This window comes from Macaca mulatta, chromosome 11, assembly GCF_049350105.2.
Source record: "Macaca mulatta isolate MMU2019108-1 chromosome 11, T2T-MMU8v2.0, whole genome shotgun sequence".
Classification (NCBI taxonomy): Eukaryota; Metazoa; Chordata; class Mammalia; order Primates; family Cercopithecidae; genus Macaca; species Macaca mulatta.
Genome location: NC_133416.1, coordinates 59,372,421 through 59,391,494, shown reverse-complemented (window position 1 = coordinate 59,391,494; position 19,074 = coordinate 59,372,421). Strand labels below are relative to the sequence as shown.

The 19,074-nt window shown below is 46.4% G+C and overlaps 1 protein-coding gene, 1 long non-coding RNA gene and 1 pseudogene across 2 annotated transcripts in view; 2 read left to right on the top strand and 1 right to left on the bottom strand.

The window, feature by feature from the left end:
• The first annotated feature begins 19 nt into the window (after positions 1–19).
• Positions 20–19,074, top strand: part of LOC144332903 (uncharacterized) — a 27,695-nt gene continuing 8,640 nt past the window's right edge. The window contains exons 1-2 of the long non-coding RNA XR_013401108.1: positions 20–225; positions 2,102–2,313. This is a non-coding gene — a long non-coding RNA (uncharacterized LOC144332903). The remainder of the gene's footprint in view (positions 226–2,101; positions 2,314–19,074) is intronic.
• On the top strand, positions 3,240–4,194 carry LOC697389 (thiol S-methyltransferase TMT1A pseudogene; annotated as a pseudogene).
• The window catches only part of LOC144332902 (uncharacterized), a 23,504-nt gene continuing 13,721 nt past the window's right edge, over positions 9,292–19,074 (bottom strand). Inside the window, exons 3-4 of the mRNA XM_077954346.1 lie at positions 17,412–17,483; positions 9,292–9,650 (exon numbers count right to left, since the gene is read on the bottom strand). Of these exons, the coding sequence (XP_077810472.1) occupies positions 9,588–9,650; positions 17,412–17,483 (135 nt within the window). The 3' untranslated portion in view covers positions 9,292–9,587. The remainder of the gene's footprint in view (positions 9,651–17,411; positions 17,484–19,074) is intronic.

Genomic DNA, 19,074 nt, shown 5'->3' with positions numbered 1-19,074 from the left:
GCCCGCTACGCCGAAGCCCAGACTTTCAATCCAAGCAGGAATGGTTCGGAGTGGGCAGGAGCGCCATCCCTAGACGGCCGCAGAGAACAGCGGGGGACCACAGTTCGAGCCCATCAGTAAAGGGCTCAGTGAGGGAAGGCTTCCCGGAGGAGGATGCTTGGAGACGGGGTGAAGAACAGAGATCCCTGATGCCGGAGCAGAAAGACCCAGTGCCAAGAGACTGGGGTAAGGGGTGGGCAGAAAAGTTCCAACCCAGGAGTCAACGCCCAGACGCCTGTCCAGGCTGCTGAAGCCAGAAAGGCATTCCTTACCGCTCTCCCTCACACCGATCCAGCTCCTCCTTGAGAGATCAGCTCACTTGTTCGGGAGTCTGACCCCTCCTGGCCCAGCTAGTTTCCCTGGCTGCGTTCCCTCCTACTTCATTTCCCAAAGAAACTAGGCTGAGAGGGCCGCGACCGCACTTCTGGCTCCTCCCCTCCCCACTCCAGTAGGCATCGGAAACCCAGGGGCCTTGGGAATGATTACCCCGGACGCTCACCTCCCGGACCCTCCACTCATATTCCTGCTCATTTATTTTATGCGTCCCTGTAGAGGAAGGGGACACTCGTGCGTATTTGTGACACTTTGTGGATGTGTGTACACTTCTGTGTGTACACACCTGCAGGCCTTTGGGCTCTGCTGTGCTCACACACCCAGGCATATGCAGGCGCATGTCTGAGCCTGCTTACACAGACGGGGTCTGTGCGTGCATCCTGGGCGAGGGGGTAGCTGTGGCTACACAATGGCACACACTTGCAAGCCTGCCTGAGCGCGTGTGCTTCTATTAGCACTCAACTCTCCTCCCACTCCCCCCACCATTTTCCTATTTAAAAGTCCTCAGCTCTCATTATCTTTCTCCCATGAAGCCACCACCAAACAATTCCCAGCAGTTTCAAACCCAGTCAAGAGGGGTAAGCCTCCGGTGCTGGAACAGGGAATACCCGACAGAGCCTGAGTGCTAGCCTCACTTCCCAGTAGGGCCAATCATGCTTGCCACACCCTGTTCTCAGGCCTGGCTTCCGTCTGCCCTTAGCCCACCTCTAACCCCTCCCAATAAGCTGGCCAGATTCGTCACCTCAGACCAAGCCCTTGGGGGAGACGAGGGTGGGGATGGAATGTCCTTCCTGGTTGGCCATTTCAGTTAAAGCACAAGGACTTCCAGCGAGGCTAAAGAATGTCACCCCTTCTCAGTGATCTTAGTGGAGGCTCACCAGCCTCCCTCCCTGTCTCCCCTCCTGGCCCTTAGCCTTTGGTGTTGGGTCAGCTCAGGCCAGAGGCAGAGGGGTGCCCAAGCAGACCTGTTGTGGTATCAGCTGTGGAGCATGTATGTGTGCATGAGGCGAGAGAGATTCGACCTGGAATTGTGCCTGGTTGTAGCTTGAAGAGCATACGGATTAGCTGGCCCTGTGATATTTGCATTCATAGGAATCTCACTGCCCTCCTTCCCCAACGCCCAAGCAGGCAAAGAGACCAATTGTTTAATTTATACACATACACACACACACACACACACACACGCACACAAACTCCAACTTCCTTACCCCTCAGGGCTCATCTTCAACTCTGTTTTCACCACTGCCTCTCACACCAATGCCTGCCTTCCCACACCTCCCCCAACAAGTTCTACCTCTGGCCCTCTCATCCATCCCCACCTCCAGCCCCCTACAGGATCTGCACTCTGGAGGCTGTGCCCACCCAGGTCAGGAGTTCCTGCATTCGCTTCTCTCCTAAAGCCTGGCTGGGAAATCTTTGTCAGGGAATCTTTGTTGCTGCCTTGAGGCCCTGGACATGTCACTGCGCTTCCCTGGGTCATGGATTTTTCACCCAAGATGAAATTCCCAGATTCCATACCTAGAGAGGGCTGGGGAGGACAACGGGAAGGAGAAAAGGTCTCTGGACTTTTCAGGTTCGTATCTGGGGTTGAGGGTGGGTGACCACTTTGAGCAACATTTCCCCATTCCAGGTCCTGCCTGACATTCACCCCTTGGCCTCTCCTCCCCTCCCTGAAGCATTCCAGGCCATTCCAGCCCTGGCCAGTCTCCTCCTGCCTCTCCATTCACAGGCCAGCACTAGGAGCCCACTCGGTGCCAGGTGGAGCATGCAAACATCCCCTGAAGGGCTTCCCAAAGTGCTGCCAACCCAAGAGGCTACAGATAAGATTCCTGCCCACAAGAGTTCACAGCTCAGCCATCCATCCAGCTTCTGTCTCCACCCCACCCGGCCTTTGTTGGCCTCACCAAGACCACCTTAGGAAATCCTGGGCAGAATCGTGAGGTGAGTTAATCCCACAGTCTTTCCTCGTTGGTCATCTGCCTGCCCCAAATGCAGGCTCCTGTCTCCGTAGCACTCTGTCTCTCTCTCTCTCTCTCTCTCTCTCTCACACACACACACACACACACACACACACTGTCTTCCCACCACCCTCCTAGCTGTCCCACCTCACGCTCTAGAACCGAGCTATGATCTCAAAGCAGCCCCAGGTCATCCACATTTCCTGGCTCTGCTAAACCTGCCCTAGACACCTCTGTCCCTGTGGCCCCTGCTACTCCTTTCCCAGAGAGGAGGCATTCTGTTTGGCTCCTTGCTGCACTTAGGGAACTATTACTCATTGTCTATCCCCTAAAAACACATTCTCTGACTCATAAAGAAAAAAAAACTAATTTTTTCATTATCTTGAAATTCAGATTGGAATGTGGTATATTTGTGAAAAAATAGAAACATCCTAAATGCCTGTCAATAGAGAAGCGATTAAATGAATTGACTAATTCATTTAATCCAGTGAATTGACCATTCACTGGAATGCTATTGGTTGAAAAGAAAATCTTTTATACACTGATTGAGTTTTTAACCTTTATATATTGATTGCACAGATCACTGTGATTCTAAAAATCCTGTGGGCTCCTGCCATCCAGCTCCACCACTCCTGCCCCTCTCCCCTGAGGCTGACCCCTGCTGGCCCCACAGCCACCTCCTGACCTGACTCCCTTCATGCTCACTGTGGACTCTGGTACCCGGGGCCTGCTTCCTCTGCACCCTGAGCTCCCTCATTCTCAGTGCAAATGACCCACCCAGCATCTTACCCTTTGAGTTCCTTGAGCTCCTCAATTCTTTCACTGCATGCTTTTTCTCTTGCCTACACCTGAGGTCACACTCGAGATCCTAAACTGCAGGACCATTGATAACAACTCTCACTGTCATTGATGGATTCCTCAGGTACACCAGCACCCCAGTACCCCAGTCCTGAAGTTGGCTGTTCCGTTTTCTCCCCACTACCACCCTCCTTTCGCCTTTCTTTCCAGCTTGGGCTCCCTGACCATTACCCTCATGCTCTGACCCCTGACTCTTCAGTCCCCACCTGGATAAATCTCCAGCCCTATTCAGACTAAACCTTGGACTCCTCTCCTCGAGCTCTAGCCTGCAGAGCATTAGTGGAGAAAGTCACATCCTCGAGATTGGGTGTGACCACCAATGCAGTCCCCAGCTCAGCGGCATCCACTTTGCCACTGGGCACTTCTCCCTGCCTTTGGTCAGCAGTGTCTCCTGGGCCTCCTGGTTGCTGGCCATTGACATCCTAGCATTTCCCATGTACCTGCTGAATTTTATGGGCTTGTAGAACTGGATATGCAGAAATGGTTCCCCTACTTCTTGGTGAGGTTCATTGTGATGTACAAAGAACAGAGGGCAAGCAAGAAGCGGGAGCTCTTCAGCAACCTGCAGGAGTTTGCAGACCCCTCCGGGAAGCTCTCCCTGCTGGGGGTGGGCTGTGGCACTGGAGCCAACTTCAAGTCCTACCTACCTGGGTGCAGGGTGACCTATATGGACCCCAACCGCAACTTTGAGAAGTTTTTGATCAAGAGCATTGCAGAGAACCGACACCTGCAGTTTGAGTGCTTTGTGGTAGCTGCCGGGGAGAACATGCACCAGGTGGCCGATGGCTCTGTGGACGTGGTGGTCTGCACCCTGGTGCTGTGCTCTGTGGAGAACCAGGAGCAGAGTCTCTGCGAGATGTGCAGAGTGCTGAGACCGGTGAGTGAGCTGGGGAGGTGTGCTAAGCTGGATGGAGCATCAGGCTGCATCCAGACACCTGTGGGCTCAGGCACAGCTCACACTGAGGGCAACCTTAGACAAGTCATTTTACTCATTTGTTTATTCTTTTTTTTTTTTTTTTTTTTTTTTTTTTTTTCTGAGACGGAGTCTCACTCTGTCCCCCGGACTGGAGTGCAGTGGCCGGATCTCAGCTCACTGCAAGCTCCGCCTCCCGGGTTCACGCCATTCTCCTACCTTAGCCTCCCGAGTAGCTGGGACTACAAGCGCCCGCCACCTCGCCCGGCTAGTTTTTTGTATTTTTTAGTAGAGACGGGGGTTTCACCGGGTTAGCCAGGATGGTCTCGATCTCCTGACCTTGTGATTCGCCCGTCTCGGCCTCCCAAAGTGCTGGGATTACAGGCTTGAGCCACCGCGCCCGGCCTTGTTTATTCATTATTTATTCAACAGACATTTCGAGAGATTTTAAGAGTGCTGACTACATGCAGCAACAGTTTTCCTGGAGTGGGAAAATTAGTCTCAGAGGGCTTAAATGAGTTCCGCAAAGTTCACAAAAACGGCAGAGACACAACTAAACTGAGGCACCTTAATTTCTAGGCCGGAGACCTCACCATGCTGCTCCATTGGTGGCTTTCAACCTGGTGTCTTCTAAATCCCATCACAGAGTCCGGTTTTCTAAAAATGAGGATTACAAATCCCCTATAGCGCATGCCAGAACAGCTCCCTTCCCTAACAAATAAGAGCTTATAAGTACTCAGATATCCATCTTTATTGGCATCATACATTATTCAGTTCTTATTCTGGGCCCTCACAAAGTCACCTACATGCCATTCTCTAGCCCTTTTCCCTAGTAACAGTCATTAGTCATTGTTTCTGGGTAATGGGGAAAGCATACAGGGAAAGAATGTAAGAAATGAAAGAAAGGAGTTTTGCCAAAGACATTGCTTATGGAACCACAGGGTATCTTTGAACACCATTTATTTTACAATGTTTCTTACTTCATTGATTATAATTATAAGGGCAATTAATCAACGCAGCCTTGTCATTAAGAAGAATTCAAAACTTAAAGAACACCGGCCAGGTGTGATGGCTCATGCCTGTAATCCCAGCACTTCGGGAGGCCAAGGCAGGCAATTGCTTGAGCTCAGGAGTTCAAGACCAGCCCGGGCAACATGGCAAAACCCCGTATCTTCAAAATAGATCCAAGAAGAAGAAGGAGAAGGAGAAGGAGAAGAAGGAGAAGAAGGGGGAGGGGGAGGAGGAGAGTAGCTGGGCGTGGTGGTGCGTGCCTATAGTCCCAGTTACAGTTACATGGGAGGCTGAGGAGAGGGGATCTCTTGAGCCTAGAAGGCAGAAGTTGCAGCGAACCGAGATTGTGTCACTGCACTCCAGCATGGATGACAGTGTGAGACCTATTACTAATAGTTACTTTCATCTTTCAAGTTATACTTGAACCCGTATTTCACTATCATCATACCAAAAGCATAGAGTAACGTAATCCCGTCAATTTAGATCACACCTATAGCACCTTTTATTTCCCCATCCTCATCCCCACAAGCCCCTCTATCTCAAATCCTGGATTTGGTGGAAATAACCTGTCATTTTAGTTTCAAACTATTCTAAGGGTTTTTCTTCCTTGTCTTCTCTTTCAAAAACTCTTTCTAATTTATAATAGTTTAAATCACTTTATCGTCATTCATTTATTTACTACACATTCCACTAGATGTATTGGTCTCCACTGTTTCTTGTGCTATTTGTCTTCCCCTATTGTGAGTTTTAAATTGTTTTGCTCACTTGATTTTCAAATTTAAGTTTCAATTGCCTAGACTACCTTCTTGGATAGTTTCCTTAGAAATGGTTCATGGGGATAATCTTTGTATATCCGAAAATGTCTGTCTTCGCTCCTCACACTTAAATAATATTTTGGCCAAGATTCTTAGATCTGAGAACTTTCCCCAGAAATTGTAAGTATTGTTCCGTGGTCCTTGGTCTTCCCAAATTGCAGAAGATGCCTTCAGTGGCCTTCTGATTCTCTTTCCTCTTCAGGTAACTGATTTTGTTCTTGGTTGTTTTTACATCTGGAATTTTTAAGGATTATTTTCTTTTGAAGTTCCTTTGAAGTTCAGAAATTTCACCAGCATATGATTAGGTATGTGTCTTGTTTTTATTACTATTTCTAGGCACTCAAAGAATGCTTTTGAGGTCAATATTCAAGTCTTCTTTAGGTCAGAGAAGATTTCTTGCCTTGTTTCTTTCTTTATTGGCCCTACTCCATTTGTTCCTTTCTCTTCTTCTGGAACAAATATTATTCAGATACAAGATCTCCTAGCTTTAGCATCACCGCTCTTCTCACTTATTATTTCCATTTCTTTATGCTTTTGTTTTGTGTTTCAACATAGTTCCTCCATTCGACCTTCTAGATGACCTCCCCCATGGCCCAGCAGTATTTATTCTACTTTTTACTTCCGCTGTTGAATTTTAAGTTTAAGATTTCTTTTTAATTGCCAAAACCTTATTATTATTTCCATATCATTTCTTAGTAATATGCTGCTGGATGCCTATGGAGGTTACATTTGGTGCTGTAGATTGTTTTAAAGTTCTATTTTCTTGACCGGGCACAGTGGCTCACGCCTGTAATCCCAGCACTTTGGGAGGCCGAGGCGGGCAGATCACCTGAGATCAGGAGTTCGAGACCAGGCTGGCCAACGTGGTGAAACCCTGTCTCTACTAAAAATACAAAAAATGAGCTGGGCATGGTGGCACATGCCTGTACTCCCAGCTACTCGGGAGGCTGAGGCACGAGAACCACTTAAACGCAGGAGGCAGAGGTTGCAGTGAGCCAAGATTGCACCATTGCACTCCAGCCTGGGCGAAAACAGTGAAACTCCATCTCAGAAAACAAAAACAAACAAAAAAAGTTGTATTTTCTTTGTTCCGTTGTCCTCAGTAGTAGGCACCTGTTTGATTGTTGGTTCCCTCCTTCAAGCTGGCAGCACTCTGAAGAGTGAGGAGAGCCCCCAAGTTTTCTGGCTGTTACAGGTATTAACGGATGAGGGCGCTCTTCTGCCAGCTCAGGTAAACAGAGTGAGTCCCCCTCTATAGAGGGCAGCCAGTGTCAGTAGATTTTATGGCCAGGGCTGGATCCTTCTCTTGTCCTGAGAGAGTGGATCCACCCAGCTCAAGTAACTCAGAGGATCTTGGCTCTGCTAGACAAACAAGCTTCCCCCAAGGCCTTTGGGTCCAGGGTTCTAGGAACTCAAAGCTTCTGATGGAGCTGCTTTGGGCTCTAGCAAAAGACCAAACTTCCCCATCCACCATCATTTAACTGATTAGCTTTTTATTCTATTGACTGATTATCCCAGCAGCACAATGAGGGAAGAAAAAAAAAAAAAGTCACTCTTCTCCACTTCAGCCACCACTTTCCAATATGCTCCAGAGATAGATAAATATTGATACGGATATATACATTTTTATCAAAGTTATACATGCTGGCCGGGCATGGTGGCTCACACCTATAATCCTAACACTTTAGGAGGCCAAGGCAGAAAGATCACTTGAGTCCAGGCGTTCAAGACCAGCCTGAGCAACATAGAGAGACCCTGTCTCTACCAAAAAAAAAAAAATTTTTTTTTAAAGCAAAGTGGCATGCACCTGTAGTCCTAGCTACTCAGAAGACTGAGGTGGGAGGATCGCTTGAACCCAGGAGACAAAGGCTCCAGTGAGCCATGATTGTACCTTTGCACTTCAGCCTGGATAACAGAGTGAGACCTTGTTTCAAAAACAAAACAAAAAAAAATTTATACTTGTGTGATTTAAAGAAGCAAACCATTAGACTTATTATGAAAAATAACAGCTCTTACTTATATACAATGTCTGCTCCCCAATGGCAACCACATTCAAGTTTTGGCCTTCTATTTTAAATTTTATATCCACATCTCTAAATAACATATTTATACTGCTACTTCTCAACTTTTCAGGTTTGAGCATTAACTATTGACTTCTCACTCTGAAAAGTAAGAATTTACCTCTCTTTAACAACCATCCCAGGGCCACCATATTTCCCATCTCCCCTCATCCTGATAGAATTATTTCATTAATTGATATTCAGAGCAATATCAATTATTGGGTATAGTATACTTCATTTAGTTTTGGGACCATTCAATCAATATGCTTCCCTACTTTCACTTTTCCCAAAGTTAATGAATCATTCCAGAATCTCCCTCATTGATAAATTGATAGAACATGTCAACGATTATATCAATTTCATCATCTGGAGTTGTTTTTCCCAAAGTCTCTCCCCGTTCCCACCTGGACTGGGTGCTCTCTAGACCTGATGCACTGCTCTCACCTTGGTGCCTCCCATCACCATCATGAGGCTAGGATTTGTCTCTTGCTGGGGACTTTCTATCTCCTACATTCTATCTCTTCCTTAGTTTACTTTCTAGTTTTGGTAGCTTTCTGAGGTTTGTGAGGAAAATGTGTTGAGAAAGTACACGTCTGAACTTTTTTATTCTCAAGACTAATTCATAGTTTTGGCAGCTGTGGAATTCTGAGTTGTAAAATGTTTGCCCTCAGTAGTTTAAGGGTGTCCATTGCCTTCTAGCCACCAGTATCGCTGCTGAAAAGTCTGAAACCATCTGATTCTAGATTTCTTATGTGAAATCTTCTCCCCGGAAACCATATGTTTGTTGAATCTTCCCTGTCCCAGTGAAATGACTTGATCTTTTGGAGATTTAGTGGACTACTGCATTAACAAGCTCCTATCTTTCGGTTCTGGAAATTTGCTCAGGCTATTTCTTTGAGTTTTCTTCCTTTACATTCTTTCTGTTTTCTCTTTCTGGAACTCTCCTTATTCAGTGCTGGAACTAACGCCTGAACTGGGTCTCTGATTTTCTAATCTTTGCTCTCCTGTTTCCTAGTGCTTTGTCCTTTTTCTCTACTCTCTAGATTTCTTTCATATTCTCTTCAAAGCTTTTTACTAAATTTTTCATTTCTGCTATCATTGTTTTAACTTCCTAGGGCTCATCTTGTTTTCTGACTACACCTTTTTTATTGCATTCTGCTCTTGTTTCCAGGATGAAATATCTTCTTTTTCTCTCTGAAGATATTAATAAAAGGGAGAATATTGGTATTAATTAATATCAATTATTTTTATTTATTTTTACTTTATTTAAATAAAATTTTAATACATATTAATTTTTAAAATAATATTTTTCTTTTACTATTTCCATCTTTCCATTTAGTCTCTGCTCCTAATTTTTTATTTTTTTATTTTTTGGATTGTTGTTGTTGTTGTTTGTGATCTGAGTTCCAATTTTTGTGTGAGAGGCTCTTCTCCAACGACTAGTGACCCACAGATGATTCACATTTCAGGGGGTGTCACTAAAGGCTAGTTGGTCACTCCATAAGCATGAATGAGGCATGTCCACCTCGACGAACTAGTTAAACTGTTCACATGGAGAAGTCACAGTGCCAATGTTTCGGGGTTTTTCCTTTCCAGTTGGTCACCCACAGAAAAGAATCTTCCAAATCGCTGCCTGGAATGTGCAAGCTTGGCTTCCAGCATTCTGGAAACAAAATGAGAAAAGAGGACAGAGGGGTCTCACCATTCAGTTGTAAATCCTCACTTACTCTCTTATCTTTTTAGTAGGTGTCTATGCCCTAAATAGGATGCACTGTACCTTGTTACAAAGATCCTCTATCTAGCCATCTCCAGAGAATAAACCTCTGCTGAGGGGAGGAGGGACAGAATTTGGCTATTCTGAGTGGGGTAGGGGATCCCAAGTCTGAATGGCTTATTAAACAGACTTCAACCAAACCTCAAAGTTTTTTAAAAATCAACCTTATTGATTTAAAGTTGATTTTAAATCAACTTTACAATTTCCTCATGTCTCTGTGTACACTGTTAAATAAAACAAAATAACTCATGTGGTTACCACAAGGGCCTCAGCAACTCGGGGGCTCAAGGCCTGTCCTTTATCAGTCAGGTTCAATAAGGAGACAATACCCACACTAGTTATTTGAACAGAGTAAAGAATTATTAACTAAGGCTGGCATGGTGGCTCACATCTCTAATCCCAGCACTTTGGGAGGCAGAAGCAGGTGGATCACTTGAGCCCAGGAGTTTGAGACCAGCCCAGGCAACACTGCAAAACTCCGTCTTTACAAAAATTTAAAAAACTAGTCAGGTGTGGTGGTGTACATCTATAATTCCAGCTACTCAGGAGACAGAGTCAGAGGGATGGCTTGAGCCCGGAGGTTGCAGTGAACCAAGATCATGCCACTGCACTCCAGCCTTGGTGACAGAGTGAGACCCTGTCTCAAAAAATAAATACATAAATAGAATTATTAACTAGGTTTAGAGTTGTTGACTGGGTAAGTGAAAGAGTAACTAGCTATAAAATATCACAGAACTAGCAGAAGTAGCTACCATAGCTAGGGCTGAGGTGACAGAGGGAAGAAGTTAGAGGTTACGAAAACTTGGAAACTTAGAGGAGGAGCCCCTGAAACTCAGACTTTTAAGGAGGAAACCCTGCTTGGCAGGTGCTAAAAGCAGGGCCCTGTGGGCCTGGGACCCAGAGCTCTGAGAAAGGGGTAGTACAGTACCCGTACCAGGCTGGCTGGTGCTGGCATCTCTGAGTGGGAGGGCACAATGAGGCTGATTCTCCAAGTGAAGGGAAAACTGCCAACTGGATGGCAGAGTGAAGACACTGCTCACAAGAACAGCAAACAGACGGGACGCCCACAGAAAGCAACGCTTTGAGTCTCCCTCTGGCGCCCCCTATCTGCACATCCCAGGCAGGAGCCAGTTGACAAGGCATAGGTGAGCCAGAGTCGGCTCCAGCACCCCAAAGCTGAGAGTCTGAGTTGGGTTTGGGGCAAAGAGACAGTAACTCAGTAACTGTCACACTCATCAGCTGGCAGTGCCACCTACTCTGCATCACATTTTCCCTGAGCTGATGAGACCTACCCATTTTTTTGGCATTTGCACCCGTATCACCAAGGCTTCTCCAGCACAGCCCCTGAAACCATCAGCTGAGTGAGTCATGGGTTAAAGTAATTGAAACGCCCTGGTTTTGGCTTTCTGAGTGAGTCGTATAATACAAACACCTCTGTATCTTCCACTCGTACCATCATTCCTGGCATACAGCAGGTACCCTTTAAATGTTTCTTGAATAAAGCCAAGCCTGTATTCAACCATGTGCCGATTAAACCAAGATACTGTTGCCTAAAAAAGCATCAACTATTTTTTAAAATAATAATATGCTATTACGGTTTAAGTCTGGCATTCAAATTAGGGCAACCCTTTAGAAACACAGTTTGGTTAAAAGCCGTATCCATGAAGATGTTAATCATGGTATTATTTATAGAGTGACAGAAAGTAGCTCATGTGTTCTACAACAGAGGCGTGGTTAAGTTGTGAAACCATCTCTCATTAGCATAATATGTCTGCATGTAAAATCAGAGTTATGGGAATAGTGTTGTACTATCAAAAAGGTACTTATGCTTTGGGGAGGCTGGATACCACAATGGGTAGAGCAGAGATTTCAGAGTCAGAGATATCCAGGTTCCAATCCTAGCTCTATTGCTTATCCAAAGTGCAACTGAGACTCCCGGAGCCTTGGTTTCTTTATCTGTAGTGTCAGGAAAATGCCTACTTCCCAGGATTATGTTAAGGATTTAATGAGAAAGAGAAAACAATTTATACAGATCTTGGTACATGCCAGGTATTTCGTAAGTAATAAATGTTTTTATTGTCTTAAGTAAACACGCAGAATGGAAAGAGGTAGCAATATTACACTTACAATTATGCTTAAAAGGAAAACAGGTGCATTGGAGGAAAAAACTAAAAGGAAATGCATTTAAATACTAAACAATGGTTGTACTGAGGGCTGGAATTATGATTGACTCCCTTTCTCTGTTTTCCAAATTATGTCATAATTCAGTATATATATATTGGGTCTCTGCCCCCAGCACCTGACACAGAGCTCCTAAACCCTTGTAATATCCTGAGTGACAGGGGTGCTAGCAGCACCTTTTGTTCTAATATTTAGTCTTCAATCCCTGTTCCTGACACAGAGCTCCTAATTTCCTGGACAATAGGAGTGCGGTTTTTGTTCTAATGAACTGACTGCCAGTGGGCTCCTAGATAGCATCAGGATAGGGGCTGGTCATAAGAAAGGTCAATGTCTGATTAGAAGCTTGGAACTTTCAGCCCCCTCCCCCATGCTCTGGGGAGGAGAGTGGGGCTAAGGATTGAGTAATAATCGCTAATGCTTATGTGATGAAGCATCCATAAAAATCCCTAAACTACGAGGTAGGAGAGCTTCCAGGTTGGAGAATGCATCCACTTGCCAGGACAGTGGTGCATCACAGCTCCATGGGGACAGAAGCTCCTGCACTCAGGACACTTCCAGACCTTGTCCTATTTCCTCTTCATCTGGCTATTCATGTCTATCTTCTATAATCTCCTCTGTGATAAACCAGTAAATCTAAAGAAAGTGTTTCTGAGTTCTGTGAGCCATTAAGAGTAAATTATTGAACCTAAGGAGGAGGTTGTGGGAATCCTGGATTTATAGCCAAACTAGACAGAGGTGTGGGCACCCAGTACTTGCAATTGACATCTGAAATGGGGGCAATTTTGTGGGACTGACACTTTAACCTGCAGGCTCTCCCCTACCTTGGGTAGTTAGTGTTCAAACTAAATTAAATTGTAGGACACCTAGTTGGTGTCTGCAGAGAACTGGAGAATTGTGTAGAAAACCCACACATTTGCTGTCAGAAGTGTTGTGCATAGAGAAATGGTTTTCCTTTGCAGATATTATTCCATGAAACTTGATACTTTAATAACGGCAAAACAGGCCGGGCACAGTGGCTTATGCCTGTAATCCCAGCTCTTTGGGAGGCTGAGGCGGGCGGATCACTTGAGCTCAGGAATTTGAGACCGGCTTGGAGGAACATAGAAAAACCCAGTCTCCACAGAAAAAAAAAAAAAAAAAATTAACTGGGCATGGTGGCACGAGCTTGTGGTCCCAGCTACTAGGAGGCTAAGACAGGACAATCGTTTGAGCTTGGGAGGCAGAGGTTACAGTGAGCCGAGATCATGCCACTGCACTCCAGCCTGGGTGACAGAAGTGAAACCTTGTCTCAAAAAAAAAAAATGGCAAAATGTATCATTTTTTAAAAAAAGTTATGAGCAAAACATTCCAAAGATCAGGAAAAGTCAAAGAGCTGCCGGCCTGCCTGAATAATTTAGTCCCAGAGCTGTTAGATGGGGCTGGGAAGGCAGGCATTGTGCCAGGGCAGCAGCGGGGAGGTTTTTTGTCCCAGTACAGACGAAGGCACTTGTGCCGGCAGTGGTGCCTACAGGGAGAGACTGATTTTACACACAGGTATGATGGAAGACACGCTTCTCACTAAAGGAGAAAGGATTTATAAATATGGTAAGGGAGGAACTGCATGAACCATGTGATCATGGGTTTGGTATTGGAGATTTCAGTGTGGCTCAAGGCCTTCAAGACAGACAGGCAGATGGACAGATAGATGGATGGATGGATGGATAGATAGATAGATAGATAGATAGATAGATAGATAGATAAAATATATACAGATTTAAATTGTGTAGATGTATATTTACATAACCACATATACAGATATGTACATATATTTGTTAACTCCACTGATGATCTTATTTCCTATAGAATATTGTTTATTCAATCAATAGATTATATTTTTTCATTAAAGGTCTCATTATTTCCATGTTGCCCACCACCCAAACAAGCCTTAGAGTTGCTGGTTTCAAATATTAAAGCTTAAAGGAAACATCCTTCCCCTGACTCCAGTCCAAGAATCACTGACAAACTGACGAACTCTCGAAAGCAATGAGGAGAGCTAGTGCCCGGATCTCGGTTTCTATATCCCATTCTCCACCAAGAGAAACGACTGCTCCTTGGAAAAATGGCCAATACCATGGGTGGGACAGGGAAAGCACAAGATGAGCCAGGAACACCTTGTTTTAGAAAGCAAGGAAGTGCCTAAAGAATGGAGGGAGTATCGCAAAAGGACACAGAAGCCTGCTGAAGGGGTGACCCCTTGGCCAAGCAGGGAGATTTTTAGCACCAAAATAAATAATGAGGCCAGGTGCTGTCATCCCAGCACTTTGGGATACCAAGGCAGGAAGATCACTTGAGGCCAAGAGTTCAAGACCAGCCTGGGCAACATAACAAGACCCTGTCTTTAAAAAAAAAAAATGAGCCCGGCATGGTGGTGCACACCTGAAGTCCCAGGTACTTGGGAGGCTGAGACAGGAGGATTGCTTGGACCCAAGAGTTCGAGGTTACAGTGAGTTATGATCACACCGCTGTACCCCAGCCTGGGTGACAGAGCAAGACCCTATCTCAAAAATAAATTAACAAAAATAAATTAAAATTAATAAAATAAAACCAAAATAAATCATGAGTAAAAGAGGAATCCCTGAGTCTATACTAATATAAATAAAAATATGAATAAATAAATGTAGGGAAGAGAAAGAGCTTTTTCTTTTTCTGTATAGAAGATGCCAACTGATAAATGCAGAAGTAATAGTGGACTTGGCAACTATCACAGTAATAATTAGACCAAGAAACATCAACGATGCTAACACTAGTGGGAGGAAGTTTGATGAAGATCAAGATACTTACATAGTCTCAAAGGATCTCTCCATAAAGTGCTTTTTAATTACAAAGAGGAAAAACGTAAGTTACTTTGGAGAAGCCTGGCAGACACCATCTTAAGCGATCAAAGTTAACATCACCGGTAATGGAACAAATTAAGATGGTGCAGGGCCTGACCGGATGCTGTAGGAAGAACACAGCATGGCTTCTGTGATTTTCCTGCCAGAAATGCAGAATCAGAATCTATTCATGAAGAAACATCACGCAAACCCCAATGGAGGGACGTTCTACAAAACTCAAGTGCCAAGGTCATGGAAATCAAGACGCAGGAACTATTTCAGATTCGAGAACGCTAACCAGACATGACAGTCGCACGCAACCATGCCTGACTCTGAACTGGAACATTTTGCTCTAAAGGACATCACCGGGACAACTGGGAAAAACAAATGGGGTCTAAGGACTTGATGGCAGTAACGTATTGAGATGAAATCCCTGGTGTTAATGGCTGTGTTGTGGTTATGTGAGAGTGAGAATGTCCTTGCTTGAGGAAATACACATTAAACTATTCAGGAGTGAGGGGTTATCAGGCCAGCAACTTACTCTCAAATGATACAGAAAAAAAAAAAAGTTCTTTGTACTATTCTTGCAACTTTTTCATAAGTTAAAAATTATTTCAAAGGGGAAGAAAAAGTCCCAAAACTTCATTCTGGCTGCGGCTGAAAGCTCTGAGTCTTTCTTTATCTCACTAAAGGCAAAGGTTGCAGCCAGTTCAGGTGGCCAAACCTGTTCATCCTGACTGTCTCGGGGCAGCCTACCAGGCGTGGGCAGACAAACACCTCCCTGTGCAGGGGTTCAGGCCTGAGGCTGGCCAGGGAGGGCTGGATGCTGGCTGTGGGCCAAGGCTCCAGTGAGGAACCTCAGCACTAAGCACTCCAGGAGGAGGTCGGTCGCCTGTGGCCTCTGGGGCTTGGGATAGGAAGTGAAGCAAACCAGGACTTTTCCTACCCTCCACTGGGACCAAGACCTTCCCATCAGGCCCTGAAGGCTCAGAGAAGGAGGAGACTGGGGAAGGGAGGAGGGGAGAGGAAGAGAGGAGTGCCTTTGCTCTGGTATTGTCACATTATATATATATATACACACACACACACACACACACACACACATACACACACACACATACACACACATATATAGTATTTGTTTTATCTAAGTCACCAGACCTGTTGTCCTTGGCCCTCTATGCCATTTCCCCTTCACTGTTTCTCCAGCAGGGGTGGCAGGGGCCCTGCCGGTGCAGTTGCCAGTGGAACCAGGAGAGGACTGCCTTAGGAACCAGTGTTCAGTGGCCTGTCACTAAGGGTTTCTGAGGTTTGTTTTTCCCCACAGCAAAGCTGCTGCTTCACTTTTTGCATATTTTAACAAGTTTGATGTTTTCCCTGGGATAGTCCTACAGATTTCAAAAATGGAAAAGCAGTAAGCATTTGCTGATGCATATCTTCTCCATGCAACTGTGAGCTGCTAAAGGCAAGCACTGTGCAAACTCGCTTTTCTGTCCACTCCCTCCCAGTGCCTAATAAGGGTCGGTCCACAGCAGGTGCTCAATGAATGCTTTGTTTCTCTGTCCAGGGGTGTGTGTGTGTGTGTGTTCCCACACTGCCTTTTTCTGCATATCTGGGAAGCAAAGGGATAAGTCCCATCACCACACCACTTCCCTCCATGTTTCAACCTGCAAAGGCTCTCTCTGAGGCACCTAATTCCTAAATAAGGTCGTTAATGTGTTTGACTGTTTAAAGTGGCGTGCTTTGCTCCTGAGAGATGGATAAGCCATCGTTATCTGCCATAAGAAACAAGAGAGACAATGGCTCCTAGAGATAAGGAGCCAGGCACTGGGCATATGCCTAGTATGGCTGAAACATTGACTTTTGCACAGTGCAGAGAAGCTTGTCCCCACCCCACCCCACTCATGAGCACTGTCCATTGTACTGAACGGTCACAGTTTACAGCAACAGCGGATGATGGACCCCTGCTCAAGAGTCAAAGGTGTAGGAAAGAGGGTTAAAATAGGAATTTCCACTCCTCAGATGTTCTCCAAAGCCTGGTGGAAAGCGCATCTGGGTCCTCACTGGTGACTGCTAAGATCTAGATAAAGAACAGAGGCTCTCAGGAAATCAGAGATGGGCTCTGGGCTGGCAAGCTAGATTCGGGAGCTCTCATAGAGGTGATGGGGGTCCCCAGTTGATGGAGGTTCTGTCCCCAGAAGTAGCAGCAAAAGCAGCTGTGAAGGCAATGCCTTTGGGGGCTTGCTGGCCCTTTTCAGGCTGTGCTATCTGAAAAGCATCTACGCATCGTACAGCCCACGTCAACAACATTTTGGCCCACAGAGCTGGAATGCTTCATTCAGCCCCAGGGCCTTATCTTCTGAGATCTAGTTACTAGCATCATGATAAGATGGCAGCCAGACGCCTGTCTGATCCTGTCTGGGTCCGGCATCTGACCCCAGTATGACCTCCCTCCTCTCCCACCTGGGCCTGACTCATGCTTCCAGAACAGGAACTCGAGGATCTCTGCTGCCCAGCTATAGCTGACTCATGGCTGGTCCAGGGGTTGCTCTGGAAGGGGTTCAGGGCAGCTGTCAGCTCTCAGGGAGGAAACACCTGTCATTTCCTGAGCACCTACCATGTGCCAGGCACCAGGCGCACCTCTGAACTTCTTTGGTATAATTAACTTGTAGGGGATTTCTGATCTTTCCTAGAAAGGAGAAAAGTGAGGGTCAGGCAGAAGTGAATTCAAAGGCCAATCTCATAGCACTGAGCACAGCCATCCACTCACCCTCAGTGCACTCCCTGGGGCCAGCCAGCACCACCCCTGGGAACCGCAGTTTCTTTTTTAAATTAAAAAAAAAAAAGATTGGGCAAGGCGTGGTGGCTTACACCTATAATCCCAACACTTTGGGAGGCTAAGGCAGGCGGATCACTTGAGATCAGGAGTTGTAGACCAGCCTGGCCAACATGGTGAAACCCCATTCCTACTAAAAAATACAAAAAATCAGCTGAGTGTTGTGGCACAATCCCATAATTCCAGCTACTTGGGAGGCTGAGGCGTGAGAATCGCTTGAACCCAGGAGGCAGAGGTTGCAGTGGGCTGAGATCGTGCCACTGCACTCCAGCCTCAATGACAGAGTGAGACTCTGTCTCAAAAAAAAATGTAGAAACAGGGTCTCACTATGTTTCCAAGGCTGGTCTCCAACTCCTGAACTCAAGCAATCTTCCTGCCTCAGCTTCCTAAAGCTCTAAGATTACAGATGTGAGCTACCTCACCCAGCCTCACCGTTTCTTCATTCATTCCTCCAACCCACATTTATCAAGGGCTTTCTCCCTTCTGCTTTGTGGCCAGTCGGTCCCAGAGGGCAGGCTTCGGGAGGCCCACCAGCTCTCCTGAAGGAGCCAGGCTTGGCTGGGAAAGGGGGCACTTGGACCCCAAGTCCACCAAGGCAGAAACAGGTATCCCTACTCCCTGCAACCCTCTCTGAGCCAAGGGGTGGGGCTAGTGTGGCCTCCGTGGCTGCAGAGGGTCTCTGGCCTGGACTGCAGCATGGTCCTGGCAGCTCACTCCTTCACCCAGCAGGTGCTTCGGGAGGCATCCTTGCTATCCCCTGGCATCAGCCCTACAGTGGGTGAGCAGGTGAGGTGGCAGTGGCAATGAGATCACCTCTCATTCCTGTGGTTTCAGGTGCCTGGCTGATGTCAGGCCTGAGTGAGGTGGCAGCGGGGGGCAGGAAGTCACTGTGTCTGGGACCAGAATGGGGGCTGAGGCTTTTCCTCAAAAGCTCATAAATTACTAAATATGCCCCCTTTCAGCACAGTCACACCCTGGGCCTGGGAGGATGCATCTCCTCATGTAGACACAGACTGCTTCCCTCAGGCCCTGCTCACTGCTCACACGTGCCTTTATGGCACCACAGACCTTCTGGGGGCGAGGGTGGTCTCCTATCCCTCACACGTGCAGTGAATACACATGTGTGCACATAACTCACACAGGCAGATAGTCTCTCTGGGGCACACAGGTGCATGCTACAAGCAGCCTTGTGCAAGTGCCCACAGCCCCCTCCCACCTCACACATGTCCACGTGTCTTCATGCTATTCCCATGCTCACTGGTGTCCCCAGGCACAGACAAGGACACACTTGGCAGGGCACTTAAGTTTCTCCAAGTATGCAGGAAAACACATGACTTTGTACTGTCGCACATGCTCCCAAATGTACACACTCACAAATATGCAAAGTCTGCAGGAGCCTGAATTCCATCACACACCTGCACACCCATGTGCACTCAGCACTCAC